Source organism: Mirounga leonina, unplaced genomic scaffold (genome assembly GCF_011800145.1).
Source record: "Mirounga leonina isolate KUSES-001 unplaced genomic scaffold, KU_Mleo_1.0 Mir_481, whole genome shotgun sequence".
Lineage (NCBI taxonomy): Eukaryota > Metazoa > Chordata > Mammalia > Carnivora > Phocidae > Mirounga > Mirounga leonina.
This window is the reverse complement of record NW_023270773.1, coordinates 922,338-948,204: the sequence shown is the minus strand read 5'-3', so window position 1 is coordinate 948,204 and position 25,867 is coordinate 922,338. Positions and strand designations below refer to the sequence as shown.

Here is a 25,867-nt window from a genome sequence, read left to right as displayed (position 1 = left end):
GCAGTGCCTGGGCTGAGAGCCTGGGTCGGTGTGCCTCAGCCAACAAGTGTTTGCCCCTGGGCCTGGGGCTGTGGGCTAAGCCACCACTGGGGACCCCATTCAAACCTGACCATGCTCAAGCACTTTTCCTCTGAGTTCAAAGTGAGCCAAGGAGGGCATCAATCCCCTGAGGGGTGCTCAGGGTGAGAAGAGGGAAGGGTTGAGAAGGCAAGTGGGGCCGGGTGCAGGTCCACACCCCACCCCGAGCTCTCACTGGCTCTGAGGAGCCCAAGTTGGGGGTCAGCTGCAAAGGCAGATGGAAGTCTGGGTCTCAGCAGTGGACACACAACGGGACCCCCTGATGCTCAGCCTGGGCCAGGGACAGGAACTCCTGAGTACCTGCCGCAAACCAGGGTCCTGCACTTAAGACAGACTCCACTTGCCCCCTTGCCCTGAAACCCATTCCTACCATCCCCTGGCCTCCACAGTCCACCCCAAGTGCAGGCCTGACCACACCACTCCATGGGGAGGTCCCCAAGGGCTCTTCACTACACCCAGATGAGTCCCTGGCTCCTCAGCCCAGCTCAGGAGGCCCTGTAACTGGCACCTACCGTGTCCCATGCATGTAGGCTCTCTCTCGAACCCCAGCCCAAGGACAGACAGATGGACAGGCTGATGGACCCTTGGGTTTCTATCAGGGTGCTCAGAGACCCATGAGCAAAAGAAGAAAGTGGGAAGAGGCTTGTTCTGGTGAGTGTGCCTTGGGAGCTCCTGCAGACCAAGAGAGCAGCCCTACTGACCCCCCGCACAGTTGTCCCCCATCACACAAGGACCTGAAATGCACTGACTCACCACAGCCTCCGAGTTTTATTATCAAGGTCTCACGTTCAAGTACAGATTCCTATGAAGTCTGACTCCCCAAGGAGAAGGGAAAGAGCAAGGGCTGGCTGTGTCCCCTCACTGAGAGGGCCTGCCCAAGACCCATGACCCCCAATGGGCAGGTAGTTGCCTGAGAGCCTACCAAGGTGCCCCAGCATACACAGGACCCCTGGGGCATCATGCAGGACCACCCCCCCCCCCCCCCCGGACCACCCCATGCACACAGGAGACCCCCCAGAGCACAAAGGACCACCAACCAGCCTGTGCTTCTGTTATGACAGTGGGTTTTTCTGGGGTTGTTCTCATTTCTCATTCCAAATGGGGCCTCTCCTCTCCAAGAGCAAGTCTAGCTGTCCAGAAGTGGACTATGCCCAGGAGAAAGGGAGCCACTTTTAAACAAAAGTCTACACCCTATTGTTTTGATCAAAGCAAAGACCCACTGGCCAGAAGCACCTGCAGATGCGAGTGGCACATCTCTGCCTGTCTAGCATGCATACGTGTGTATGCCGGGGGTTGTGTGTGCATTTGAGCATGTGTACACCTATCTGTTGCCTGTGCATGGTGTGTGTGTGCCCGTGCACCTCCAGGTGTGCATGGAAGCATGTGCCTCGACTCTGTACCTCTGTGCTTGGACAGGGGCAGACCCAGGTGCCTTCACATGGGCACAGCACACCTAGGCCTGCCCCAGGCCTGGCTGTGGGACTCTGTCACTCCTACTGGCGTAAGGGCAGACCCTGAGCTGGACACGTGGACACAGACAGGTCACAGAAACACCAGAGGGCCCTGGTCCTGGGGGATGCTTGGCCAAGTCACAGGCAGTGCATGTGCCTACGGAAGGTTCCTATCCACACTGGTCCTTGAGGCAGGGCCTTCCAGGAGCCCAATGGCCACACCCAGGGAGAGGGGTTAGCTCTGCAGCTTGAACTCGTGGGTGCTGGTCTCCCAGCAGGCGGGGTCCTTGTCCAGCATGCTACGCTCTGTGAAGGTCACGTGCCCGTCCGCATCCACGAGGATGACCGTGTTGGTTCTGAAAGAGAGCAGGGGGCCCACGTTCAGCCCTCTGCCCTCAGCCCCCTGCCTGCCTGGTAGAGCCCCAAATGGGGCCTCTATCACCAGGAACCCTCTCCTGTCCTCCTCCCCTTCTACCCATCCCAAATGCTCAGTGCACCTTCTCTCCTCCTGCCAGCCGTCCCCAAGGCCAGTCCTCACTTTGTTAGCACCTGTCTCCCCCTGAGAGAGGGCAGCCCCTGTGCAAGCTGAAACCCAGAGTGGGCACACCCATGCCGAAGACTGGGGATCCCAGTCGGGCTTGGACCCAGCAGCCACACACCTGGCCAGGGAGCAGACCTGGCACTCTGCCTCACGCACATGAGTACACGTGAGCATGTAATTTGTCAAGAAAAAGGTCTGTGATGGAGAAGCCTGAGAGAATTCATGACCCGCCACCTGCCAAGGGAAAAGCCTAAGAATGGAAAGGCCACCATTCAGGCATACAACCCTTGGGCCCTGGAGCATCAGTGCTGGGCAGCGACACCACCATGGCCCTGCCTCCTATCCCATCCCCCAGCTAGAGGGCTCGAAGCTGTCATTTCCTGGAGAATGGAAGCCTCGGGCCAACCTGAACTCGAAAACCAAGCATTACGTGTGACATCACCATGTACCCAGAGTACATGCGGTATCACCGTGGCATCACTCAGCACCTGTCACCACCCAAGCACCCCATCCCTGAGTCCTTAGTGGCCACGGGCCCCCAAGAGCTTGGCCTATCCACAGTCCACTGCAGGTCACCAGCCCAGCACAAGGCTGGTGCCCATGGGGCCTGGTGCAAGCCAAATCCGGGCAGATGTTGCTTTGCACGAGGCCACAGTCTGCCTCCAGGCTAGGTGGGCCAGGTGGGCCAGGTGAGCAACAGCACTCCTAGGGCATCCTGGCTGGTCCAGCAACCCACCCACCTCCAAGTACAGCAGGTAGGCTACCCCAGACAGAATCGCAGGGATGGGCTGGGCCTCCCAGACACAGAGCCAATCTTCCTCTGCCCAGGAGGGAGAGAGGCAGAGAAAGAACTTGATGGGACAGCAGACACCCATGCCAACAGCTTCTCCTTCCCAGGCATTCTCCCCTTGTGGCTGAGGCCAGAAGTTGCCCTTTTCTTGGGTGATGTGCCCAGGCCGACATGACCTGATTCCTGCTCTGGTCACACAGAGAATGTAACAGATCCAAGGACACAGGGCAATGTGAGAGGAAGAGCTGGGCAGTGGGACCTCTGGGCCCACAGGGATCTGCCAAGCCGAGTGCGTCCATGGCCATCCCAGCCCCCTCGTGGCTGTGGAGGGAGCAGGAAGCAGCCCAGGAACCATTTCTACAGTATCCCTGGGAGCCAGCGAGCTTGTTGTGCAAAACCATCCGCTGTGGTGTCTGCTGGCCCCATAGCCGCCCCCCAAGCTGAAACGGCAGCTGCTTTTAGATAGGGCAGAGGCTCTGGGATCCACAGAGTTCAGGGAAGGCCGGGTTCCTCGTGGGACAGGACTGAATGCACCCAGCAGCCCCTCGTACCTGGTGCCATAGCCCGGGCAGCGCACACACACAGCCGCATACTTGCTCAGGAAGGGCTGCACGTACTCCCTGCCCTGGTCCTCAATGGCCGGGTCTGGCAGCTGCCTGGAAGGACAGAGGACGGGTCACTGCCACCCCTACCCACCCACCCACAGCCCCACCTGCCATCCTCAAGGCCTGCAGTGCCTAGGGAGCCTACCAGCCTCATGAGGCGGTTTGGGGGATCCACAGGGGCTGTTCTGTGCACTTTTCTGCTGAAGGCCTCAAATCTCAGTCCAGTCTTTTATTTAGGACTCCATCACTGGGCCCAGGCTGCCAGACAGTGAGTGCCAGGCCAGCTCCCCCTGCCAGGGCCCCCAGGAGCTTTCCCAGGACCCAGGGACATGAGCTCAGCACTGGGGAAGGCTCTGCTGAATCTGCAAATGCCGGGGGTCAATCTGGTCAGAGCTGTGCAGGGCCCCCCCCAGGAAGGACAGAAGTCATCTCTCAGAGCAAACTTACCTTCCTGTCTTGGTGAGGTCTCAGTGGTTAGGGGTGCTATGGGGCCGAGGCCTGGCTGAGGGGTCACTGGCCACACACACGCCCTGCCTACCCCAAGAGGTACCCTATGGGCATCTCTCCACATGACAGGAGCCCACTTGAGCCCTGCAGCTTGCCAGCCACTGAAGCTGGTGCTGGGCCACAGCTGTCAAAGCAGCCAGGACCCCATTTCAGGCCAGAGGGGATGACAGCCAGTGACTGAGGGCCACATGACTCACAGCTGAGCAGGGGATGCTGGACCAGCCCTAGCAGGGCTTCCCTGAGAGGTGGCTATGCTGAGGCTGAAAGTGCCCTACTTCATGGTTCCAACAGGAGACGGAGAGTAAGCGAGGGGCAGGGAGGGGCTGCAGGAGACAGGAGTGGGAGGCAGCCCATGAGGGCTTCTCTGAGGGGCTGCTGGGGCATCTGGGCAGGATAGCGGCCTGGCCTGAGTATGGGCCACATTGTGGCATGGGAAGAAGGTAGCTTGGCCAGCACCTCTGACCCCCAGGTGGGATGGCCAGGACACGCCAGGGGGTGGCGTCCCTGAGGCAGGTACTGTGTGCAGAGGCCACCGAGGTGCCTTAGGGAAGTTGGGTCAGGAGCTCCTTTCCCTGAGGAGATTCCCTGGACAGGTTTGTCTGTGCCACAGCACTGGTAGGACAGCATGTGGGAAGAACAGTTAACCCCTAGATATAGTCCCAGGCTGGCTGCTTGCTTCTGTGGTTGGCTAAGCACCTGGAGCTTTCTAGAATCTCCGACTAGTGGTGTGCAGACACGGGGAACCTCCAGCTACTCTCTGCCTCACACAGGCCCACATCAAGCCTCTGAGAGCATTGAGCTTCTAAGTGCACTGGCCCAGGAGGGGAGCAGTTAGGAGAGGAGCAAAGGACAGTATGTCCATCAGGTTCCCCCTGGCTGAGGAGCTGGACCCAGTCACTTCCACAAGCCTCCTAGGGCAGCACAGCCTGCCTGCCTCTACATCCCAGGGCTAGAGAAGAAGGGGGACACACTGCTCGCCATGGCAGGATCCGCCCACTCACGCCTCGTCATTGTTGAGCACATGCAGGAGCTGGGCAATGAGGACATCCTTGGGGAGCGCCTGGCTCCGCTCCACGGCCTCCAGGAAGAGCTGCTTCCCAAAGCACAGCTTCCTCCAGGGCGTCTCCAGCAGCGCATTGCTTAGTCCATAGGTCCCTGCAGAGAAGGGGACAGCCCAGCCAGTGCAGAGGCCCCACTGTGGGAATTCAGAATAAATGCCCACCCGCGAACCTCAAGAAGGAACCACCTCCCCATCTCAGTCCTGTCTCTAAGCTAGGAAGAAGCTGCAAGGTGTGGATCTGCTTGAGAAGGTCAAGGGTGGGAGAATAGCAACCTGAGGCCAGAGGGGTACCTGCTGGGTATCAGTCAGTGGTTAGGGAGTCTGCCAAAATCAGAATGGCCTCAACTCAGTGGGAGTAGGCAGGGCCCACCTCTACTCTACACTGGCCAGGACCCTGGCCTGGGGAACGATAAGGTCTCAGCACAACCTTCTCAGAACAAGTTTTCAGTGAGTTAAAAGAATGGGTGACAAAAAAGAAAAGGGTTTCTCATGTCAAAAAAAGGAGAGGCCCGGCCTTGAAGTGGAGAGGCCCCACTCTCAGGAAGCTTCAGGAAGCAGTAGCAGGTGACCTTGGAGTCATGCACCTTGAAAAATGCACCAAAGACAGGAAGCCAGCACCCCCTGCTGCAGCTCCTCACCGGGTGAGGATCTTGACTGAGTCTGAGGTGATTGCAGCCACTTCCAAGGAAGATAGCCTTGGCTCTGCTGGGCCACCAGGCTGGGGTATCACTGGGCTTTATCCATCAAGAGAAGCAGGAAAGACTACTCCATAGTGGTGCTGGGCACTTGGGTAGCCACTTGCAAATAAGAAGTGGAATCCCTACCTCACACCATACAGAAGAATCAATTCAAAATGTCCCATAGATCTAAACATAAAGGCTAAAACTACAAGCCTTAGAAGAACGCATAGGAGAAAACCTACCAACCTTAGATTTGGCAATGATTTCTTAAACATGACACCAAAAGCACGAGCAACTGAAGAAATAAACTGGACTTCACCAAAATTTGAAATGATGTGCCCCAAAAGACATCAACAAGAAAGTGAAAAGAAAACCCACAGAAGGGGGACAGTTTTTGCAAATCATACATCTGATACAAGACTGGTAGCTAGAATATATAAAGAACTATAACATGGGGCGCCTGGCTGGCTCAGTTGGAAGAGCATGTGACTCTTGATCTTAGGGTTGTAAGTTCCAGCCCCACGCTGGGCACAGAGATTACTTAAAAATAGAATCTTAGGGGCGCCTGGGTGTCTGCCTTCAGCTCAGGTCATGATCCCAGGGTCCTGGGATCGAGTCCCGCATATGGCTCCCTGCTCAGCGGGGAGTCTTCTTCTACCTCTGCCCCTTTCCCCGCTCAGGCTCTCTCTCTCTCAAATAAATAAAATCTTAAAAATAAATAAAATAAAAAAATAAGATCTTAAAAAAGAGAAAAAAACCTACAACTCAAAATTAAAAATAACAAACAACCCAATTTAAAAATGGGCAAAGGATCTGAATAGACATTTCTTCAAAGAAGACATATAAATGACCCATAAGCATATGACAAGATGCTCAACATCATTTGTCATCAGAGAAACGCGAATCAAAATCACCATGAGGTACTACTTCACATCCGCTAGGATGGCTGTAATCAAAAAGACAGACAGGGGCGCCTGGCTGTCTCCGTCCGGGGAGCGTGAGACTCTTGATCTCGGGGTTTTGAGTTTGAGCCCCACATGGGGTATAGAGATTTTTTTTTTTTTAATTTTAAAAATCTTTTCAAAAAAGACAATAACAGGGGCTCCTGGGTGGCTCAGTTGTTAAGCGTCTGCCTTTGGCTCAGGTCATGATTTCAGGGTCCTAGGATCAAGTCCCACATCGGGCTCCCTGCTCAGCAGACAGCCTGCTTCTCCCTCTCCCTCTGCTTGTGCTCTGTGTCTGTCTCTCTCTCTGTCAAATAAATAAATAAAATCTTAAAAAAAAAAAAGACAGGGGTGCCTGGGTGGCTCAGTTTTGGTTAAGTGACTGCCTTCGGCTCAGGTCATGATCTGGGATCGAGCCCTGCATCGGGCTCCCTGCTCGGATGGAAGCCTGCTTCTCCCTCTCCCACTCCCCCTGCTTGGGTTCCCTCTCAACGCTGTCTCTCTTTCTCTCTGTCAATTACATAAATAATATCTTTAAATAAATAAATAAATAAAAGACAATAGTAACTGCTGGTGAGGATGTGGAAAAACTGGAACCTCAGATGCTGCTGGTGGGAAATGTAAATGGTGCAGCTGCTTTGGGAAAGTTTGGCAGTTCCCCAAAGGGGTTAAACAATTATCTTACCATCCAGCACTTCCACTCCTAAGTATACACATAAAAGAGAGGAAAACACAGGTCCCCACAAAAACTTACAACAAATGTTCATGGCAGCATGATCCACAATAGCCAGAAGCTGAAAACAACCCAAGGGTCCATCAACCAGATGAATGGAAAAACAAAATGTAGAATATCTGGACAATGGACTATTATTCAGCCGTAAAGAGGAATGAAGCCCTAATTCATGCCACAACGTGGATGGACCTTGGAAACATGATGCTAATAAAGAAGCCAGTCCCAAAGGCCACATATTGGATGATTACACTTGTACAAAATTTCCAAAATAGGCAAATCCACAGAGACAGAAAGTAGATTAGTAGTTGTCTGGGGCTGAGGGGTCAAGGGGGGGGGGTGACCGCTAATGGAGACAGGGGTTTCTTTTTGGGGTGATGAAAATGTCATGGGGTTCCATAGCAGTGATAGTTGCACACCTTTGCAGATAAACTAAAATCTACCAAATGGTACAGCTTTTTTTTTGTTGTTGTTTTTTAAAGATTTTATTTATTTATTTGAGAGAGAGAGAATGAGAGACAGAGAGCACGAGAGGGAAGAGGGCAGAGGGGGAAGCAGACCCCCCGCTGAGCAGGGAGCCCGATGTGGGACTCGATCCCGGGACTCCAGGATCATGACCTGAGCCGAAGGCAGTCGCTTAACCAACTGAGCCACCCAGGCACCCCCGAATGGTACAGTTTAAGTGAGTACATTGTATGATATGTGAATTACATCTCAATAAAGCTGTTATTTGGGGCGCCTGGGTGGCTCAGATGGTTAAGCGTCTGCCTTCGGCTCAGGTCATGATCCCAGGGTCCTGGGATCGAGCCCCGCATCGGGCTCCCTGCTCAGCGGGAAGCCTGCTTCTCCCTCTGCCTCTCTCTCTCTCTCCCTGACTCTCATGAATAAATAAATAAAACATTTTAAAAATAAAGCTGTTATTTTTAAAAAGTGACACGGTCAGGCAGGATCAAGCTCAGGGAAACACAATGTATTTGAAATGACCTCGCTCCCTCCCTTCAACCTTCCCTCTCTCTCTCTGTCCCTTCCTTCCTCCCTTTAGCAGAAAATAAGCATCTCCAGTCACAGGATCTCAAGTACTGAGAAATGAGAGAGGGCATCACAGGGGAAGTTTCCAGATGCTTCCACAAAGGCCTCTGGGCCAACGCATAGAAGTGGGGGTAGGAGGGGCCTCTGTGTCCTTTTGCGGATTGTCCTTTTTCAATTCTCTCTGGGCAGTCACAGGCTCAGTGCTAGGAGAAGGTGGCCCTGGCTGTGGGCAGCCTGACATGTGGACCAAGTGTAGGCCATGGGCCACTATGGGGGCATAAGGCACACAAACGGCCAAAGAGCATAATCCCAGGAGAGAAATGTGACAGGGACCCAGTCTCTGAAAAGTACAGAAGTGTCCCCACAGAAGCAGCCCCCACCTTGTCACCACCCACCAGAGTAGGCTTACCTGGTGCCAGGACGACTGGCTCGGGCTCCCCCCGGTTTCCATAGTAGCAAATAACATCTCCCTTCTCTGTGCTGTGGACAGGAGGAAAGAGAGTCAGATGGGAGCTATGGGGCGTCCAAATCTCTCACTGTCTGGCAATCTCCACAGTCCAGGACAGGGACAATGGCTCGCTGCAACCAGGACAGGAGCTGGTCAGGGCCCCTGCCTCCCAGGTAGGATCTTTGAGACCCCTGGCTCCTGACTCCTGGCTCACCAGAGACCAGTGGCCTGGGAGCAGCATCTAAAAGACCCTCCTGCCTCACCACATGCCCCCGTGACACAGGTACTCGCATGCTATGTGCGTTAATAACTGCACTGTGCCCACAGACACCAGTCCCCACCCCCACAGCCCATCTCTGGACACCTCCAGACACAGTGGAATACCCCAGGGTAACAGAGGCTTCCAAACAAAGCACCAAAGATCACATTTGCCTACTTTTATGTGCTGAGTGTGCATTTAAAAATAGTTCAAAATGCTCAGAGCTGAAAATGTTCCCACTCCTAAATACCATAGTAAATCTTCCTTGAAATTGCCTTCTCTGCAAACTAGGAAGGACTCTTCCTGGCCTGTGAGCCGCCTTGCTACAGGTGCAGGGAACGCCACACAGGAACCTTAACCTCCAGGATGAACCACTGCAAAGAAAGAGCCGGGTGGGCTGCCAGGGAGTCCCTCTGGCTGTGCCCACCCTGGCCCCAGGGGGCTTCACATTCTGCTTGTGTTCTTCCTCCCCACAGCCCCTGGCTCATTTCTCAAGATATGTGGCTAATGACTTCAGAAATTGTGTTTATAGGCACAAAGCTAGAAAGCATGAAGACCTGTGGATTGGACACCCACTCCTGCCATGCTTGGTCAGGGACAAGCCGTGATAGCAATGAGGCTCTCTTCTTTTTTTTTTTTTTTTTAAAGATTTTATTTATTCATTTGAGACAAAGAGACACAGAGAGAGAGACAGAGAGAGAACATGAGCAGGGAGAGAGGCAGAGGGAGAGGGAGAAGCAAGCTTCCTGCTGAGCCAGGAGCCCGATGTGGGGCTTGATCCCAGGACCCTGGGATCATGACCTGGGCGGAAGGCAGATGCTTAACCATCTGAGCCACCCAGGTGCCCCAAGGCTCTCTTCTTCTTGACCCTGACTTCCTTCTGGCACCTACCACTGGGGTTCCTTGCTGACTGCCGACTCCCTCCACCCTCTGGCCTCAGCCCTCCACACCTGGCCCTTGGGCATAACCCACTCAGTTGCCCTGCGACCCCCTGGCCTTGAGAGCAGTGTCTAGGGAGGCAGGCTCTGACCCTGTGGCCCCAGGAGCCAGGAGAGCTGTTCAGGCACGGATGGGCCCAAGCCCACCTGCAGGAGCCGCCTGCCCATGCATGTGTCCACTCAGAGAATGGGGCCCTCGTCACCCAGCCACTTTGACATGGCTGCTGAGCACTGAGTCCTGCTGGTCTACTGGTCTTCCAGACTGGGTCAGCTGTAGAGAGAATGACAAGCAAAGGGGTCCCTGCTGGGCATGGAAGTCTCCCTGCAGTAGCTGCCCATGGTGCGGAGGAGAGGTCCAGGGCAGCAAGTACCTACGCCAGCCCCACCTCCTCCCATGGCCACTGCAGCCTCCACATCAATGTGTCGGTCCGTGCAGTGGGGCTGAGCAGGCCACATGCAGTGGACACTCAAGGCACAGTGGGCCTGGGCCTGGGGCTCCTTGTGGAAGGAAGTAGGCTCAGGCCAGGTATCTGGTCATGGGCCAACCACGGGGTACTGACCACCTCCCCTGGTGGAAGCTGACGACATCCACTGACCTCTGGGGCACTGGCAGCGGGGTGCATAAGGGGAGGGCAGGAGGGAAGGACGATGGATGCTCGCTTCACTGAAGGACAAATTCACAAAACCCCTGCAGTCCCCAGCCCACATCTGTAAAGTGCAAGTCCTCCTCCAGGAGGGAGCACAGGACGCCCCACCCGCCCTGTCGGGCTGTTTTCACCAATGCCTGAATCCACCAGCCACTCTGTGCGGCCTGCTCTGAGGAATGCACGTGGGCCCTGGGGCATCGGAGGTGAGGACACCCAGTCAGGGCCTCTCCACATCGGCCACCCTTCATGGCTGTGGCATTACCACTCCCCCACCTGCCGTGATCTGCCTTATGCACCAAGACTGTCAATAGTGTCTACTCATCTGTCGCCACATCTGTCTGCACACCTGGAGAAAGGGCCGGGTAGGCGCCTGGCACCCAGCACGCAGCCCCAGCCGCTCCCCCTGCCACTGTCCACTGGCATCTGATCAACAGTCCTGGGCACAGGCTCTGGGGTCACCACCCCCCTCCGGGGTACAAGGGTACCACAGGACTCCCACTACTCTGCACCAAACACCAACAATCACTTCACCTCACGACTCAGCGTCCCCCGGGGGAGGCGGACCATGGGCAGTGCCCGCCTCTCAGCCGGCACTCAGCAAACACTGCTGAGCAATAGGCCCTGGCCTAGAGACAGCCCTGTGGAGGCCCACAGCAGTGCGGCTGGCGCCTGAGCTGCTGCAGGGCCATGGCCAGGGTCCAGGCACAGGAGCCACACAGATAAATGCACTCGGAGAAGCCAGGCCACAGCCCAACAATGGCCAGCGAGCACCTCAGCTAGAAACACAGATGCTGCAAGCCGCCACGGCCGTGAGCGCAGTGCTCCTCCCCAACCTGGTGCCCACTTGGTGGGATGGGGCTGCAGTCTCCAGGGGCACCTGGACCCCAGCCAACAGCCCAGAGCAGCACGGGGACCCCAGCCCCACTGCACACCAGCAGGGGTCTTCGCCACGTCGGAGCTCGGCCACAGCAGGTGCACACGGGATGGCTGTGAGGATGTGCCAGGCGCTGCACATGAAGGGCTCAGCATCCACCCCCACACGGCCATGCGGGCACCTGCCGGCTACTGCTGCACCTCTGAGCGCCTCACTGGGCCTGGCAACACCCCAACTGTCGCGGGCCCCTGCCCAGTTCCAGCAACCAGCCTCCTGACTCATGGCCGGCACAGGCGCCCCTGAGGCTCCAGGCCTCTTGGGGACCCGTCCTCCTGCCTCTGCTCCTTACCTATCTGCCCGACTCCAAGTAGGGGAAGACTTCCCCCAAATGACTGAGCAGCAGAGCCTCCACGTCCTCTGGTGACGGGGCCCATGGGCAGCTGGGACAGCTATGTTGCCCCTTGACAACTCCAGACGGGCCCTGGGAGCTGTCCACTGAGCCCCTTGCAGAAGCTGAGATGATCCAGGCCACATGCTCAGACACACCTCCCTAAAGAAGCCACCGTGAGGCCCCAGAGCTCAGCAGCACCTGACCACCAGCAGCTGCTCCGGACCCCGGTCAGCGGTGCTTGGGCCTTCCTCCTCCAGCCTGGGGCACCTCTGTGCAGCACAGAACAGGGCAAGTGAGGTGAAGCTCCACAACAGGGCACTCCTGAGCCACGGACACGTAGAGGAGAGCTCAGGGGCAAGGGGCCGGCGTGGGCAAGGGGTGCCCCCCGTGACTGGAGATGCCCACTGCAGTCATGTTATAGCTCGCATGTAGAAGCCAGCGACCCTGACACTGCTTCAGGAAGCCCGGGCTCTGATCCCTGCACTCCCGCAACAGTCGGCCGGCCCTGGGGACCCTCACCATGCCCACCAGGAGCGATGTCCCTGCAGAGGCTGCCGCAGTACCCCAAGGTGAGTGGCAGGGTGGGAACCCCATTTCCCATCAATCCCACAACTCAGCTTTGTGGCAGTGCCCGATGGGCTGCCGTCTCCCTCCCAGCAGACCCACCTCAGGTCGGCTGCTATGAGGTTAAAGCCGTTGTACAGATGGCCCTCCGCAGAGACCTTCTTCAAGTAGGACAAGCTGTCCATGTCTGTAGTCAGAAAGTGGGTCACAAGTTCACCTGTGGGTAGGGGACAGATACACATGGCCAAGGCAGCAGGGCTGAGTCCCTCGTCCTGGGGAGCCACACCTCATTCCCCTGGCAGCTAAGGAGGTCTGCTTCAAGAACTCTGTTTTTGTTGGGTTTTAATTTTTTTTTTTCTGCCATTACATCCTAAATGGAAGTATAGCATGAGGGGAAAAAAATCTTCAGTGGGGACAATGTGTGTCCACGGAGCTGTCTTCCCACGGGGTACTGCTCTGCAAACATCTGACAGGTGCGGGACAATGACAACAGCCAGAAGTGACACTTTGGCCTGGGGCACAAATGTGGAGAGTGTTCCCTGAGAGGGGCAAACCATGTCTGTGCAGGTAGGTGCTGTGTGGGCCAGGCGGAGGGGGGGTTCCCACAGTGATGCCAGCCAGTGGGCCTCAGAGCCGGAAACACCCCACTTCCCCTTCTTCCTCCTCCTGTGTCCACATGTGCCCAGGAAAGCCCGCCCCCCTGCCCCGCACCCTCCACCACAGCCCCATGGTACCTCGGCCCCGGGCATCTGGGTCCTGCCGTGGCTGCAGGTAGTTGGTGAGTGCGGCCAGCTTCCCCCGTGTGCTGATGCCCAGCCACGTGCCTCCTTCCTTGCCTTCCTCCATGTCAAGCCCTGTGGCAGATGATAGTGTCACCACCAGTAGCGCCTACTGCCCTGGCCCTGGGTGCTAGGGAGATACATGCTCAGCCCAGCAGCCCTGGCTAAGGAATAGGGGCTTGAACTACTCAGGGCAACGCAGCCCTAAAGCCCACAGGGCATGTGAGACAGATCATGCTCCCGGGATGACATCTGATGCCCATGGAGCCCCTGAAAGCTTGCGGTGGGACCTGGCATGTGTGGAATGCATCCTGATGCTTGGATCAACACTGGGCTGGGAGCACAGTACCAGCTCCATCCTAGCAATGGCACCAGGCCCCAATCCCACATCCTGGATCAGGTGCAGGGCCGCTGGCTTTCCTCCCCCAGCAGGACACACAGGCCCTCAGGCTGGGTGCTTCACTAGGAGCCCGGAGCACATCCAGGCCCACCTGTTTGCTTGATTCCCACCCCATAGGCCCAGGTCATGGTTAGCCCTCCATGGGGTCTCGCCACTGGGTCAGTGAGGCCCTTTAAATCATAGCAAAGTGTCTTCCTAGATTAGAGGATCATTTCAGTTGAAGACTGGGGTAAAAGCAGCTAAATCATTAAAATATCATTTTTATAATAATAATAAACTATAACAATAAAAGAAAGAAAGATGGAAAGATCAGAAAGGAAGGAGTAAACTGTATTTGTAGATGAGAGGATTACAGGTGAAGAAAATCCAAAAGGAATCTACAAAAAAAAAATCTGCTGGGGGCACCTGGCTGGCTCAGTCAGAAGAGCATGGGACTCTTGATCTCAGGGTCCTGAGTTTGAGCCTGGTGTTAGATACAAAAATTACTAAAAAAAATAAATTAACTTAAAAAAATCTACTAGAACTGCTAAGTAAATAAAGGCAAGAATCAGAAAATGAAAATTTAAAGATACCATTTACAATAGCATTAAATAAAACAAAACGTAGGAAAACATTTAAGGAAAAATGCGTAACACCTAAAGACTGAAAACCACAGAGCAGCGCTGAGAGAAGTCAAGAATCTGTAACTAAAAGAGAGACAGGGATGCCCCGTTCCTCAACCGAAGAGTCAATATTGTTAAGACGACGGTTCTCTCCAAATGGCCAGAAGAGTCAACACAATCCAAATCCAAATCCCAGGAAGCTTTTCTATTTTATAGAAATTAACAAGCTGACTTTAAAATTTATGTGCACACACAAAAGAGCCAGGATGGCCAAAGGAGTCCTGAAATAGAACAAAGCTGGAGGACTTAACACCACTTGATTTCAAAACTTGCTAAAAAAACTGCAGCAATCGAGACAGTGTGATGTTGGCATTAAGACAGACAAACAGATCAATGGCACACAAAGGAGTCCAAAATAGATCCACACATGTGTTCAACTGATTTTCAACCACGTTGCCATAGGAATGCAATAGGCAAAAGAGTTATCTATTCAATAAATAAGGCTAGGAGAACTTGAGATATGAATCTCAACCCCTACCTCACACCAAGTACAAAAATGTAAGATAAATCATAGACCTAAACACAAAACCCTAAATCAAAAGGCTTCTAGAAGCAAAAAGAGGAAAACATCTTTATGGCTTTAGGGTAGGCAAAGACACAAACAGAATAAACCATAAAAGAGTAAACTTCACTTCACGAAAAGAAAATATTCTGCTCACCAGAAGATGTCATTAAGAAAATGAGGAGGCAATACATTTATCCAACAAGGGACTCCAATCCAGAATGCATAAAAAACTCCTACAAATCAAACACTGAAAAGTAAACAAGAATTCCATATCTGGCCAATCACCAGGGACCAGATTTACTCTCCTACCTACAACCACCAAAAGAAAATACATGAAACAATGCGTTTCAAGATACTGGACATCAAAAAACAAAGGACACAGATCTCTGAGACAAGAAATAAACTAGGCGAACCCCAAGACTGGAGAGAGTCTCCAGGACACTGCATGGGGAGGAGACCCAGGCCGAGGGTCTGGACTCCACCGGACTCCCTGGCCGAGGAGAAGGGCTGGGAGCCTGAGGAGACTGAGGAGACCAGAGCTCCCAGGACAGAAGACCAGAGAGGAGAGAGCTGCACAGAACCCCAGACAACATGTGTGTGAAGAAACTACCCGTGGCCAAGAAAGAGCCATCCAGAAAGATTAGAGGAGACAGTGCTCATGCAGGGCTGGGAATAGTGCCTGTTCCTAGAAGTCAGCCTGGAAAACCTCAAGATCTAGGGAGCACAGGCAAGGGAAGACAGAAGGATCTTGCCTGAGGAGTAGGGAATCATTGGCCTTAGACTGGGCATAGCTTCAGAGCCACTTAACCAATCTTAAAAGCAAGATCTGAAAGGATCAAATTGTTTCTGAGCATCTTGACTGTGTCCCGGGACAAAGCTCAAAAATATTTATAGATATACAAAATATTCGGTCCCCAACAAGATAAAACCCATAAATGTTTGGCATCCAATCAAAAATTACCAAGCATGCAAAGAAGCAGAAAAACATGGCCCTGCTTACTAAAAGTTCAGTCAATCTAGTCAAACTGAACTGGAACTGACACAGACATCAGACTTTGCAGACAAGGATATTTAAACAGCTATTAAAACTATACTCTGTATGCTAAAATAGTTAAGAACATACAAAGAAGATAGAATAATTGAATTTCTAGAGATAAAAACTACAATGTGTGAGAGAAAAAACATATACGATGGGGTTAAAAGCAGATTAGACACCGGAGAAAGAAAGATTAGTGAATGTGGTTATGGCAATAGAAATGATCTAAAATGAAACAGAGAAAAGAGGGTTTTTAAAAATGAATTGAGCATTATCAAGGGTGCCTGAGTGGCTCAGTCAGTTAAGTGTCTGACTCTTGATTTTGGCTCAGGTCATGATCTCAGGGTCGTGAGACTGAGCCCCGCGTCAGGCTCTGCGCTCAGCAGTGTATCTGCTTGAGATTCTCTCTCTCTTCCTCTGCCCCTCCCCTCATTCATGCACACCCGTGTGCACACTCTCTCTAAAAAACTGAGAAATAAAATCTTTTAATAAAATGAACTGAGCATCATCAAAGTGTGGGACAACACAACCTATATGTGTGAATAGGCAGAGAGAAGGAAAGAGATCGAAAAGAAAGAGCAGGAGACAGAAAAAATATTTTAAAAAATAATACCTGAATTTTTCCAAACTTCTAACAAGTTCCCAAGCAATGCTGATGCTACTAGCTCACAGATCGCATCTGGAGAACCACTGGCCTACAATTCTGCACACAATTTGGTGATGTCAGATGGCGGGAGGATGCGGATCTTAGTGTCTTCCAGCCCTAACTGGTGCAGTGGCCACTGGGCCCACCCGGCACTGTCATGCAGCAGGGCCACCCTCCCACTAGGCAGGAGCCCCGTATCAGCATGCCAGAGACCAACTCCAAATCACTACAAAGGGTGAAGGATTCCAAGTGGCTGGAACCCCTCAGCAGGGATTGGCCCTGATTTAGGGGCAGGGTGCAGGCCTGAGTGCCTAAGCAGCATGGAGCCCAGGAGGCCAGGACGGCCAAAAGAGCCCAAACAGGCTAACCCTTCATCTGTGTACTGTTCTACAAAAGTACTCAAGAAGTGCCATCAGGCCCTCAGCCCCACCCACCCACCCTGACCTCAGCCCCACCCACCCTGACCGTCCCCACCCCCCCACGCCATACAGCCACCCATTCATGCCCGGCAGCAGCAACACACACGGCCTGCCCCATCCCCATGAGCCCCTTCCATTCTACTCTAGCTCAGGATGGTTGGCATGGTACTGGCCAGGCCCACAGGCTCCCCTCAGCCCTCCTCACATTGCCCTGCAGGCCTGACCCTCGACCTCTGGGAGAGCCATGGCTGGCCCAGCCAAGGACCCCACATACATGGCCCCCCTGGGGTTACTGTACTGAAGTACCTGGAGCTTCCACAACAGGGGTCTCTGGCCCCCCACTTCTGTCCGCACATCTAGACATTTCTAATGTCTCCCGCGCAGCTTCTGAGGAGGCCAAGACATAACCCAGAGACCTAGCCTCTTCTCCCTCTTGCTCTTAGTGAGAGGGGTCTCACAACAGCTTTCCCCACCACCTGCCAGACCTCCTGTCCACGACACTGCCCTGCCTCAGTCTCCCCACTCCTGTCCTCTTTCCACATGGCACCAGAACGATCCAGCCTGGGCAGTGTTTTCCTCATACCAATGCCCAACCAGTCTATACAGGAGGCCCTCTATAGAAGTTCCACAGTCAAGCTTTTAGATGCTGCAGGCGAAGCAGGGCACACCTGGTGTCCCCAGACCCCTGAGGGCACCCACTCAGCCCACTGGGCACCTGAGCACCCCTGTCAGCCCTGCCAGGTTCCTTTTTGCTTCCCTGATGCCTAGCTCGCAGGCAGAGGGACCTTGGCCTGGCCAATACCTGTCCACATGCCCTCCAAGTAGACCCCTGTCCGCCCCATGGGCAGAAACTGCTCTCTGTCCACGGGGCTCAGGGAGGCTGCCCGCTGAGCCAGCAGGGGACACAGCTGTCACCTCCGCTTCTGCCTCCCTCTGTGGGAACTCCTCATGGCAGCTCCCATCTGAACGTGCTCCAACTAAGCCTCTGCTTCCCAAATTCAGACCATCTCTGGAGCAAGGCGTGCCGGTGTGTAAAGAGAAATGCATGTGCTCGCGTGCGCACACACACACACACACACACCCCAACTACGATGCTTCACAGAGTGACCGAATGTGAACCTGCACCTCATACAAACCCAACCACACGTGCAAAGCGAAAAGGTGGATCCAAATAAAACCAACTGATCCTTCCAGCTACTTCTCTGGGAACCCACAACACATGAAACCATGTGGATGGCGCTGGGTAGACACTTCGGGGCTGGTCACCTCAATGCTGGCCCCAGACCCCAACCTGGGAGCCTCCCCCATGAGACCAGTCAGTGTCCACTCCTTCATTCTGCACTTACACGGAGAGGCAGCACCAGTAACAGTTAAAAGCACTCTGGGGCTCCTACTTCCTGCCATGTTGTGGCCGCCCCCCGAGGAAAGACTCACCACTGAGGACCTCATTGTTGCTCCCCCAGAAGTCAGCTAGCTTGGATGGTCTGTGGTAAAATTCATCCCTGTTGGCCGCCAGGATGAGCCTGAAAGAGAAAGCATGACCAAAGGTCTCAGGGGAAAACAGAAAAGCCAATTTTTTCTCCTGTTAACAAAGAAAATTTGCCTCCTTTAGCAACATAGGCAAGTCCTAAAGAGGACAGGAACCCTCAGGAGACAAAGATCATGATGGCGCCAGACAGGTGGGTTTCCTAGGGAGCCTTCGGCCAAGACTGTACCCCAGGACCCTGACAAAGAGAGAGGCTATGCTGGGCAAAGACGCATATCCCATCCCACCCTGCATACCCCACTTACCCAAAAAGGGCAGCAGCACCTGCACAGGCATGTCCCAGGTGCCCCGGTGGCAGAGAAGTACCCCTTCTGCCCATCTGTCCCTTCCCCCGAGGCCATCCCCAGTGAGCCCCTGACTTCCTGGAAATGTGAGCAGGCCCACCAGAAGGGCCCTGGGGACATGTGGAGCAGCGGCAGAGCACAGGATCTCTGGAGGCTGCTGTCCTGCATTTTGGGGTGTTTGGGGGAAGGAAGTGGGGTAAGAACTTCTGTGTTTCTCTAGTTTTTTGCATTATGAATCCAACAAGTTTTTTGTTGGCAAGCAGAGAAGATGTCAATGTTTTCAAAAGAGTTCTAGTTTTAACATAAGAAAACAAAGTTTCTGGACATCTGTGTGGCTCAGTTGGTTAAGCGACTGCCTTTGGCCCAGGTCATGATCCTGGAGTCCTGGGATCAAGTCCTGCATCGGGCTCCCGGCTCGGCAGGGAGCCAGCTTCTCCCTTGGACCCTCTCCCCTCTCATGCTGTTACTCTCTCTCTCTCAAATAATAAATAAAATCTTAAAAAAAAAAAAAAAAAAACAAAGTTTCTAGTCGGCTTTGCCCTTTTAAATAAGAACACAGACTGTGACTGAGTGGGGCTGCCACGTCTGTGAGACCTCTGGGTCTAAGAAGGGACAGCCAAAGGACCCTCTGAGCACCACCGGCAGGTGCACAAAGGACACGGGGCCAGGAGCTACGGCTTGGCCACCTGTGGTCACACTGGGTCTGAAACCAAGTCAGTCTAGTCAGTGGTCAGATCCTAAGGAGTCTTCAAAAATCATTTTTGTATTGACTCTTAGATATTTATGAACATTTAGGGGCGCCTGGGTGGCTCAGTCGGTTAAGTGTCTGCCTTCAGCTCAGGTCACGATCTCAGGGTCCTGGGATCAAGTCCCGCATCGGGCTCCCTGCTCAGCGGAGAGTCCGCCTGTCCCTCTCCCTCCGTCCCTCCCCCCCGGCTCACACATGTACCATCTCTTTCTCTGTCAATCAAAATCTTAAAAAAAAAAAAAAAGATTTTTATGGACACTTGCTTGTGGTAAAATGTGAGTTAACAAAGTTCTATTCCCCCGGGCACAGCACTCCGGGCTGCTCCAGGTCTCAGGGACAGGCACTTAGGGAGCAGTCGCTGTCCCTGATACGAAACCCAGCCATTCACAGAACAATCCTCTGCAGCGCCACCTGCCGGACCCCAGGCCCGGTCTGAGGAAGACAGCCTTAGGGAGAAGCCAGCCGGGCCCTGACCTCTTTTATCTTCTGCCACATCTGCTTTGTCCCTTCCTTCTGCGACTCAATTCTGGACCCAACCTGGCTAGCACTGCTCCCACAGGCTACGTGTATGGGCCGGGCACCCCACCAACCCGTGGGTGGAGGTCATTCCACGTGGTCAGGAAACAGTGTCCGCCTTCAGAATCCCAAGCACCGCTCCTCTGCTCACTCGTCCTGACACCTATGCTGAGAGGGGGCCGGGGAGGCCGGGGAGGCCAGCGAGGTGCTTCCCAAATGGAGACTGGTGCTTTTGGCTTCTGGTTCTGATTCTTACGTATGTCTCCAGAAAAGGAAAAATTAGGGAAAAAAAAAAAAGCTGACTGAGCAGAAACTTGTCCTAAGATTTTCAACTCCCTACTATTTTTAAAACAAGGAGCAGTGACACGCATTTGTTAATAACTAGGAATATTAATAACTGCCCGGTTATTTCTGCCATGAGAGTCGCTATTTTGCTGAATTGCTAGTGGTTTGTTGGGGATTTCATTAAATACCTAATTGGGAGACGTGGGCATGATGAGTACCCACATCAAGGCTCCAAGTAAGAGAAAGTATTCCCTCACTCACCACTTCTGGATACTGCAACACCAATAAAAGTCCCACCTGTGCCACAGCGCCCAGGGGCAGGGGCCATGCCCACCAGTCAGGGGCTCGGAGGACAGCAAGTCAGGTTTGTTTTGTTCTAACAACTGACACCACTAATTACTCATCGATGGGCACTCCTCACCCTGCTACTGGGGGTGAGTCTGTGCACCGTCTGGAGGTACTAGGTAGATCTGTGTACCACCTGAGTGTGAGAGTCTGCGCAACACCTGGGGGGTGAGTCTGCACACCATCTAGGATGGCGGAGTCTGCACACCATCTGGGGAGTGAGTGTGTACCATCTGGGATGGCTGAGTCTGCACACCATCTGGGAGAGTGCGTCTGTATACCATCTAGGGGGTGAGTCAGTGCACCATCTGGGGGAGCTAGGCGTGTGCACCATCTGGCAGGTGAGTTGTGTGTCGTCTAGAAGGTGAGTCAGGGCACCATCTCAGGGGCTGAATCTGTGTACTATGGGGTGGGGGATCTCGGCACCATCTGGGGGGCAAGTCTGTGCACCATCTGGGGAGAGTTTAGTGCCAGGTAGCAGGTGCACAGGCCCATGGCCCAGTGATGTCACCAGCAGTGATGAGTCCCATGGAAGCCACCAGAAGGATGTGACAGCTCGCCCAGCAGCCCCTCCAGACTGGAGCCAACAAGGGGAATTAGCTCATGAGTCTAAACAGACATTTTGATAAAGACGGTGGTTATACTACAGCCATGACAGTGTTACCTGATGGGAAGCATACTGGTTTTCTATGGGGCCTCACAAATTGCCACACACATAGCGTCCGTATACAGTAGCTCAGAGCAACGTCTACTTCTCATCTCAGTCTTTGGTCAGGAGCGCAGGCCGGGATGTGCTGGGTGCTCTGCTCAGTGGCCCCTGAGGTAGCACCCAAGGTGCCGACCAGCAAGGTGTCGCTGAGGTTCGGGATATTATGTTCCTGAGGTTGCTGCAGTATTCCCATCCTAGGCCGGGGTCACTCTCAACTCCTAGAGGCCACCCCCAGTTCCTGGCCATGGGCCCCTCCAAGCACAGCAGCTTACCTCTTCAGGAGGGGCTTGGCCCCACCTGGGGGCTCTTCTGATTACATCAGTGCCACCCAGGACTGCTCCCATTTGACTAACTCCAACTCAACTGATTAGGGACTTTTGTCACATTGGCAAAATCCCTTCACATTGAGCCCCACAGCCCCACACACAACCAGGGGAATGAATGACACTGGTGTGTACAGCGAGGGCAGGAATCTTGGGAGCCATCAGCCTACCACAGGGGTTACGGGAGCTCACATTTTACTTTGTACATCCTGTAGGGTATGACTTCTTTTCAAAGAGCACGTACCCCTTTACAATCAGGGACATAACTAGAACCCCAGGGAAACACCGCTGCCTCCACAGAGCAAGGTCATGGGGATCCTGGGGCAAAGCTGCAGCCAGCACGGAAAAGTTCCAAGTCAGCAGCTCACAGGCTGCTAAAACCGTTTCTTACCTGCTACACTCCTTGCCTCAGTGCTGCAGATATCCGTACTAAAATTTAAAACGAACGGAAACAACAGGCGCCCAGACAGTACTCACACTGGATAATTGTCACCAAAAATTGGAGGTTCCAAGTGCCACATAACAACAGGCATGGGAGGCAGAGGCTGGGACCACCCAGGGGAATCCCACGTCTGGGCAGGGGCCATGATGCCCCATGGCAGAAGCAACCCCAGGATGGAGTGACTCCCACGGAGCCCACCTCACCAGGGCCAGCTCAGCACCAAGAGGACAGGTTGGGAGGCCCGAGGGCATTTGGGGAGTCATGCCAGGGCAGTGCTTGCGGGGAGGCAGCAGTGGGATGTGACCTGGGGACCGCTGCCACATCTGGAGGGATGGGTATCCCCAACAGCGAGGGGCAGTGGGATGTTGACATGGGGGATGGGAGGTGTAGACCACGGGATCCATGACACCAGGGCCCAGCCCAGCGTCAGGCCTGGAGATGCTCTGCAGAAGTGGCCATGCTCACATTCACTCCTTGGGCAGGTGCTGAGCTGGCTCCCTCCCTGCCTGCACCCGGTGAGCGTCACTCAACAACACACTGTGACTGCCAAATCTGGGGGGAAGAGACCACAAGATGCATGCTCCGCGGTAGGCTACACTTTCTGTCGTGGGGAAACAGATGATACGATGCTTGAACGAGGCCCAAGAGAAGGAGAGATGCTTCAGGAGCCATGCCTTTCACCAGCAGGCCTGCAAAGTGGCAGGCACAGACCAAGCACCACCATTACTGGGCCATCCCAGGCAGGGCATGACAGGGACAGGCTCATCTTCCAGGAACTGACTCCTGGGAGGTCAGAAAACACATTCCCGTGAGATCAGCATCTGGCAATGGCAGAGCCGTGGGTGACACTGCCCACAGCGTCAAAGGTGAGGATGTCTCATTCTTTTCTGTAGGGCAGATATTTAAATCATTTACATAGACAGTTGACCCTTGAACACAGGGGTTAAGGGAACCAACCGCCCTCCCCGCAGAGTCAAAAATCCAAGTATAACTTTTTTTTTTTTAAGATCTTATCTATTCAGGGGCACCTGGGTGGCTCAGTCAGTTAAGCGGCTGCCTTCGGCTCAGGTCATGATCCCAGGGTCCTGGGATTGAGCCCCACGTCGGGCTCCCTGCTCGGCAGGGAGCCTCCTTCTCCTTCTCCCTCTGTCTCCCTCTCTGCCTACTTGTGCTCTCTATCTCTCTGTCAAATAAATAAAATCTTTAAAAAAAAAAAAATCTTATCTATTCATTTGACTGAGAGAGAGAGGAAGAGGGGGGGAGCACAAGCAGGGGAAGCAGCAGAGGGAGAGGGAGAATCAGGCTTCCCACTAGGCAGGAAGCCCAACATGGGGCTCCATCCCAGAACCCTGGGATCATGACCTGAGCCGAAGGCAGATGCTTAACCGAGTAAGCCACCCAGGCTCCCCAAAAATCCATGTATAACTTTTGACTCCACCAAAACTTAACTAGTACTGGCCTACTGTTCACCACAAACCTTACCAATAACATAAACAGTTCAATCCACATGTATTTTATATGTTATATATATTACATACCGTATTTTTTACAATAAAGTAAGCTAGAGAAAAATAAAACATTATTAAGAAAATCATAAAGAGGAGCGCCTCACTGGCTCATTGGTGGAACCCATGACTCTTGATCTCAGGGTTGTGAGTCCGAGCCCCACGTTGGGTGTAGAGATCACTTGAAAAATCGAGTAAAAAAAAAAAAAATCATAAGGAAGAGAAAATACATTTATAGTACTGTACTTTAAAAAATCGGCATGTCAGGGCACCTGGGTGGCTCAGTCGTTAAGCGTCTGCCTTCGGCTCAGGTCATGGTCCCAGGGTCCTGGCATCGAGCCCCGCATCGGGCTCCCAGCTCGGCGGGAAGCCTGCTTCTCCCTCTCCCACTCCCCCTGCTTGTGTTCCCTCTCTTGCTGTGTTTCTGTCAAATAAATAAATAAAATCTTAAAAAAGAAAAAATCGGCATGTAAGTGGACCTGCACAGTTCAAATCCATGTTGTTCAAAGGTCAACTTTCCATGGCAAGGATGGCCACCATTCCAGCTATAAAAGTCCCCTTCGCAACCATCTGACCCTGGAGCAGCAATGACTGCAGGGATGAGCTCAACCCACAAACAAAACCAGGTGCTTCCCATTACCCCAAGTGCCAAGAGGCCACTGCATGTGTGTTGATATTGAGGGTGCCTAAGAGAGCACACGGAGCACAGGGTCTTCGATGGGTCCCAGCCATGTGGACCAGTTTGGTGGGCAGCAGAGTCCAAGTGGATGGTGGCCCTGGCACCTGGTTTGTCTGGCTTGGTGGGAGAGAACTTGGTCTGGACAGTGAACAATGATGACACACCGTGAAGACATACTCCACCACCAAACGGATACATGGGCTGGCATGGCTTGGGAAGCCTATGGCACGGCCATCGAAAGACACTCGCAGGAATCAATTTGGTAGTTCCTCAGAAAGTCGAAAACAGAACTGCCATGTGATCCAGTAATTCTGCCTCGGGGTATACCCGCCCCCAAAAAAGAATGGAAAGCGGGACTCAAACAGACACTTGTATACTATCTCCACGGCAGCATGACTCACAATAGCCAAGAAGTGGAAATAGTCCAAGTGTCCATCAAGAGATGAATGGATAAAAATGTGGTCCTGCATACAGTGGGATGTTACTGAGCCTTAAGAAGGAAGGAGATTCTGACACATGCTACACCGTGATCTTGAGGACACTATGCTCAATAAAATAAGCCAGTCACATAAAAATACTACGATTCCACTTGTATGAGGTCCCCAGAGTAGTCAAGGTCATTGAAACAAAGTAGACTGGTGGTTGCCAGGGGCTGGGGGGAGGGAAACGGGAAGTCAGTGTTTGGTGGAGACAGAGATTCAGCTGGGGACAGTGAAGAGTTCTGGAGATGGATGGCGGGGATGGTTGCACAACGACGTGAATGTACTTAATGCCACTGAACTGGACACTTGTCAATGGTTAGAATGGCACTCCTATTCCTGCCAATTATTAGGTGGGGGGGGGGGGGAGATGAAGACACAGCAGTGCATGCTAACGTGGAGGGCAGAGGCTGGTGCATCCCAGGCCAGGACAGGGATGGCTAAAGCAGGAGGGAGCCCAAGTGAGGGACGCTGGGGCAGGTCCTGCTGGCCCCATCGGCTCCTGGCAGCACTGCCTAGCCAGGGCCTCCTCCCCACCACACTGATGGCCCTGGAGCCTGGCCTGCTCCCCATTCCACTCTAGGCACCGGGAACCCCTCTCCAATCTCTGACAGGCCCAGGCTTGGCCTCTCCTCACTGGCCCTGCTGCAGTGTCCCTCCCATGCGGCCCCCTCCCTGCTCCTCCCATCCTTTTCTCCTATCACACATGTATGGAAGCATGAATACCAAGGGCCCACAGCCCACCCATTCTCAAGGGCCAGACAACCCCACAGCTAGAGTAGGAGCAGCTACCGGAAGTCCCTCTTGCCCCCACCCCCCCCACGCAACAGGGTAAACAACAAGTGTATTTGGTCAGTCACCAGCGGTGGTATGTTTAGGTTTTGGCTTAGGGCTTTGGAATACACTGGAGAGAAACATTAAGGCTGTCTTGAATCACAATCCACAAGGAGTCGTTATGAAGAGAGGTCTTGGCAGTGACGCACAGGTCCCGAGCGAAAACAAGAGAGACCTCCTTCCTCCTTC

General features: G+C 53.6%; 1 protein-coding gene across 1 annotated transcript in view; it reads right to left on the bottom strand.

The window, feature by feature from the left end:
* Positions 1-823: 823 nt before the first annotated feature.
* The window catches only part of TANGO2 (transport and golgi organization 2 homolog), a 38,323-nt gene continuing 13,279 nt past the window's right edge, over positions 824-25,867 (bottom strand). Inside the window, exons 3-9 of the mRNA XM_034989147.1 lie at positions 18,418-18,506; positions 13,271-13,390; positions 12,639-12,753; positions 8,825-8,895; positions 4,974-5,127; positions 3,412-3,516; positions 824-1,885 (exon numbers count right to left, since the gene is read on the bottom strand). Of these exons, the coding sequence (XP_034845038.1) occupies positions 1,765-1,885; positions 3,412-3,516; positions 4,974-5,127; positions 8,825-8,895; positions 12,639-12,753; positions 13,271-13,390; positions 18,418-18,506 (775 nt within the window). The 3' untranslated portion in view covers positions 824-1,764. The remainder of the gene's footprint in view (positions 1,886-3,411; positions 3,517-4,973; positions 5,128-8,824; positions 8,896-12,638; positions 12,754-13,270; positions 13,391-18,417; positions 18,507-25,867) is intronic.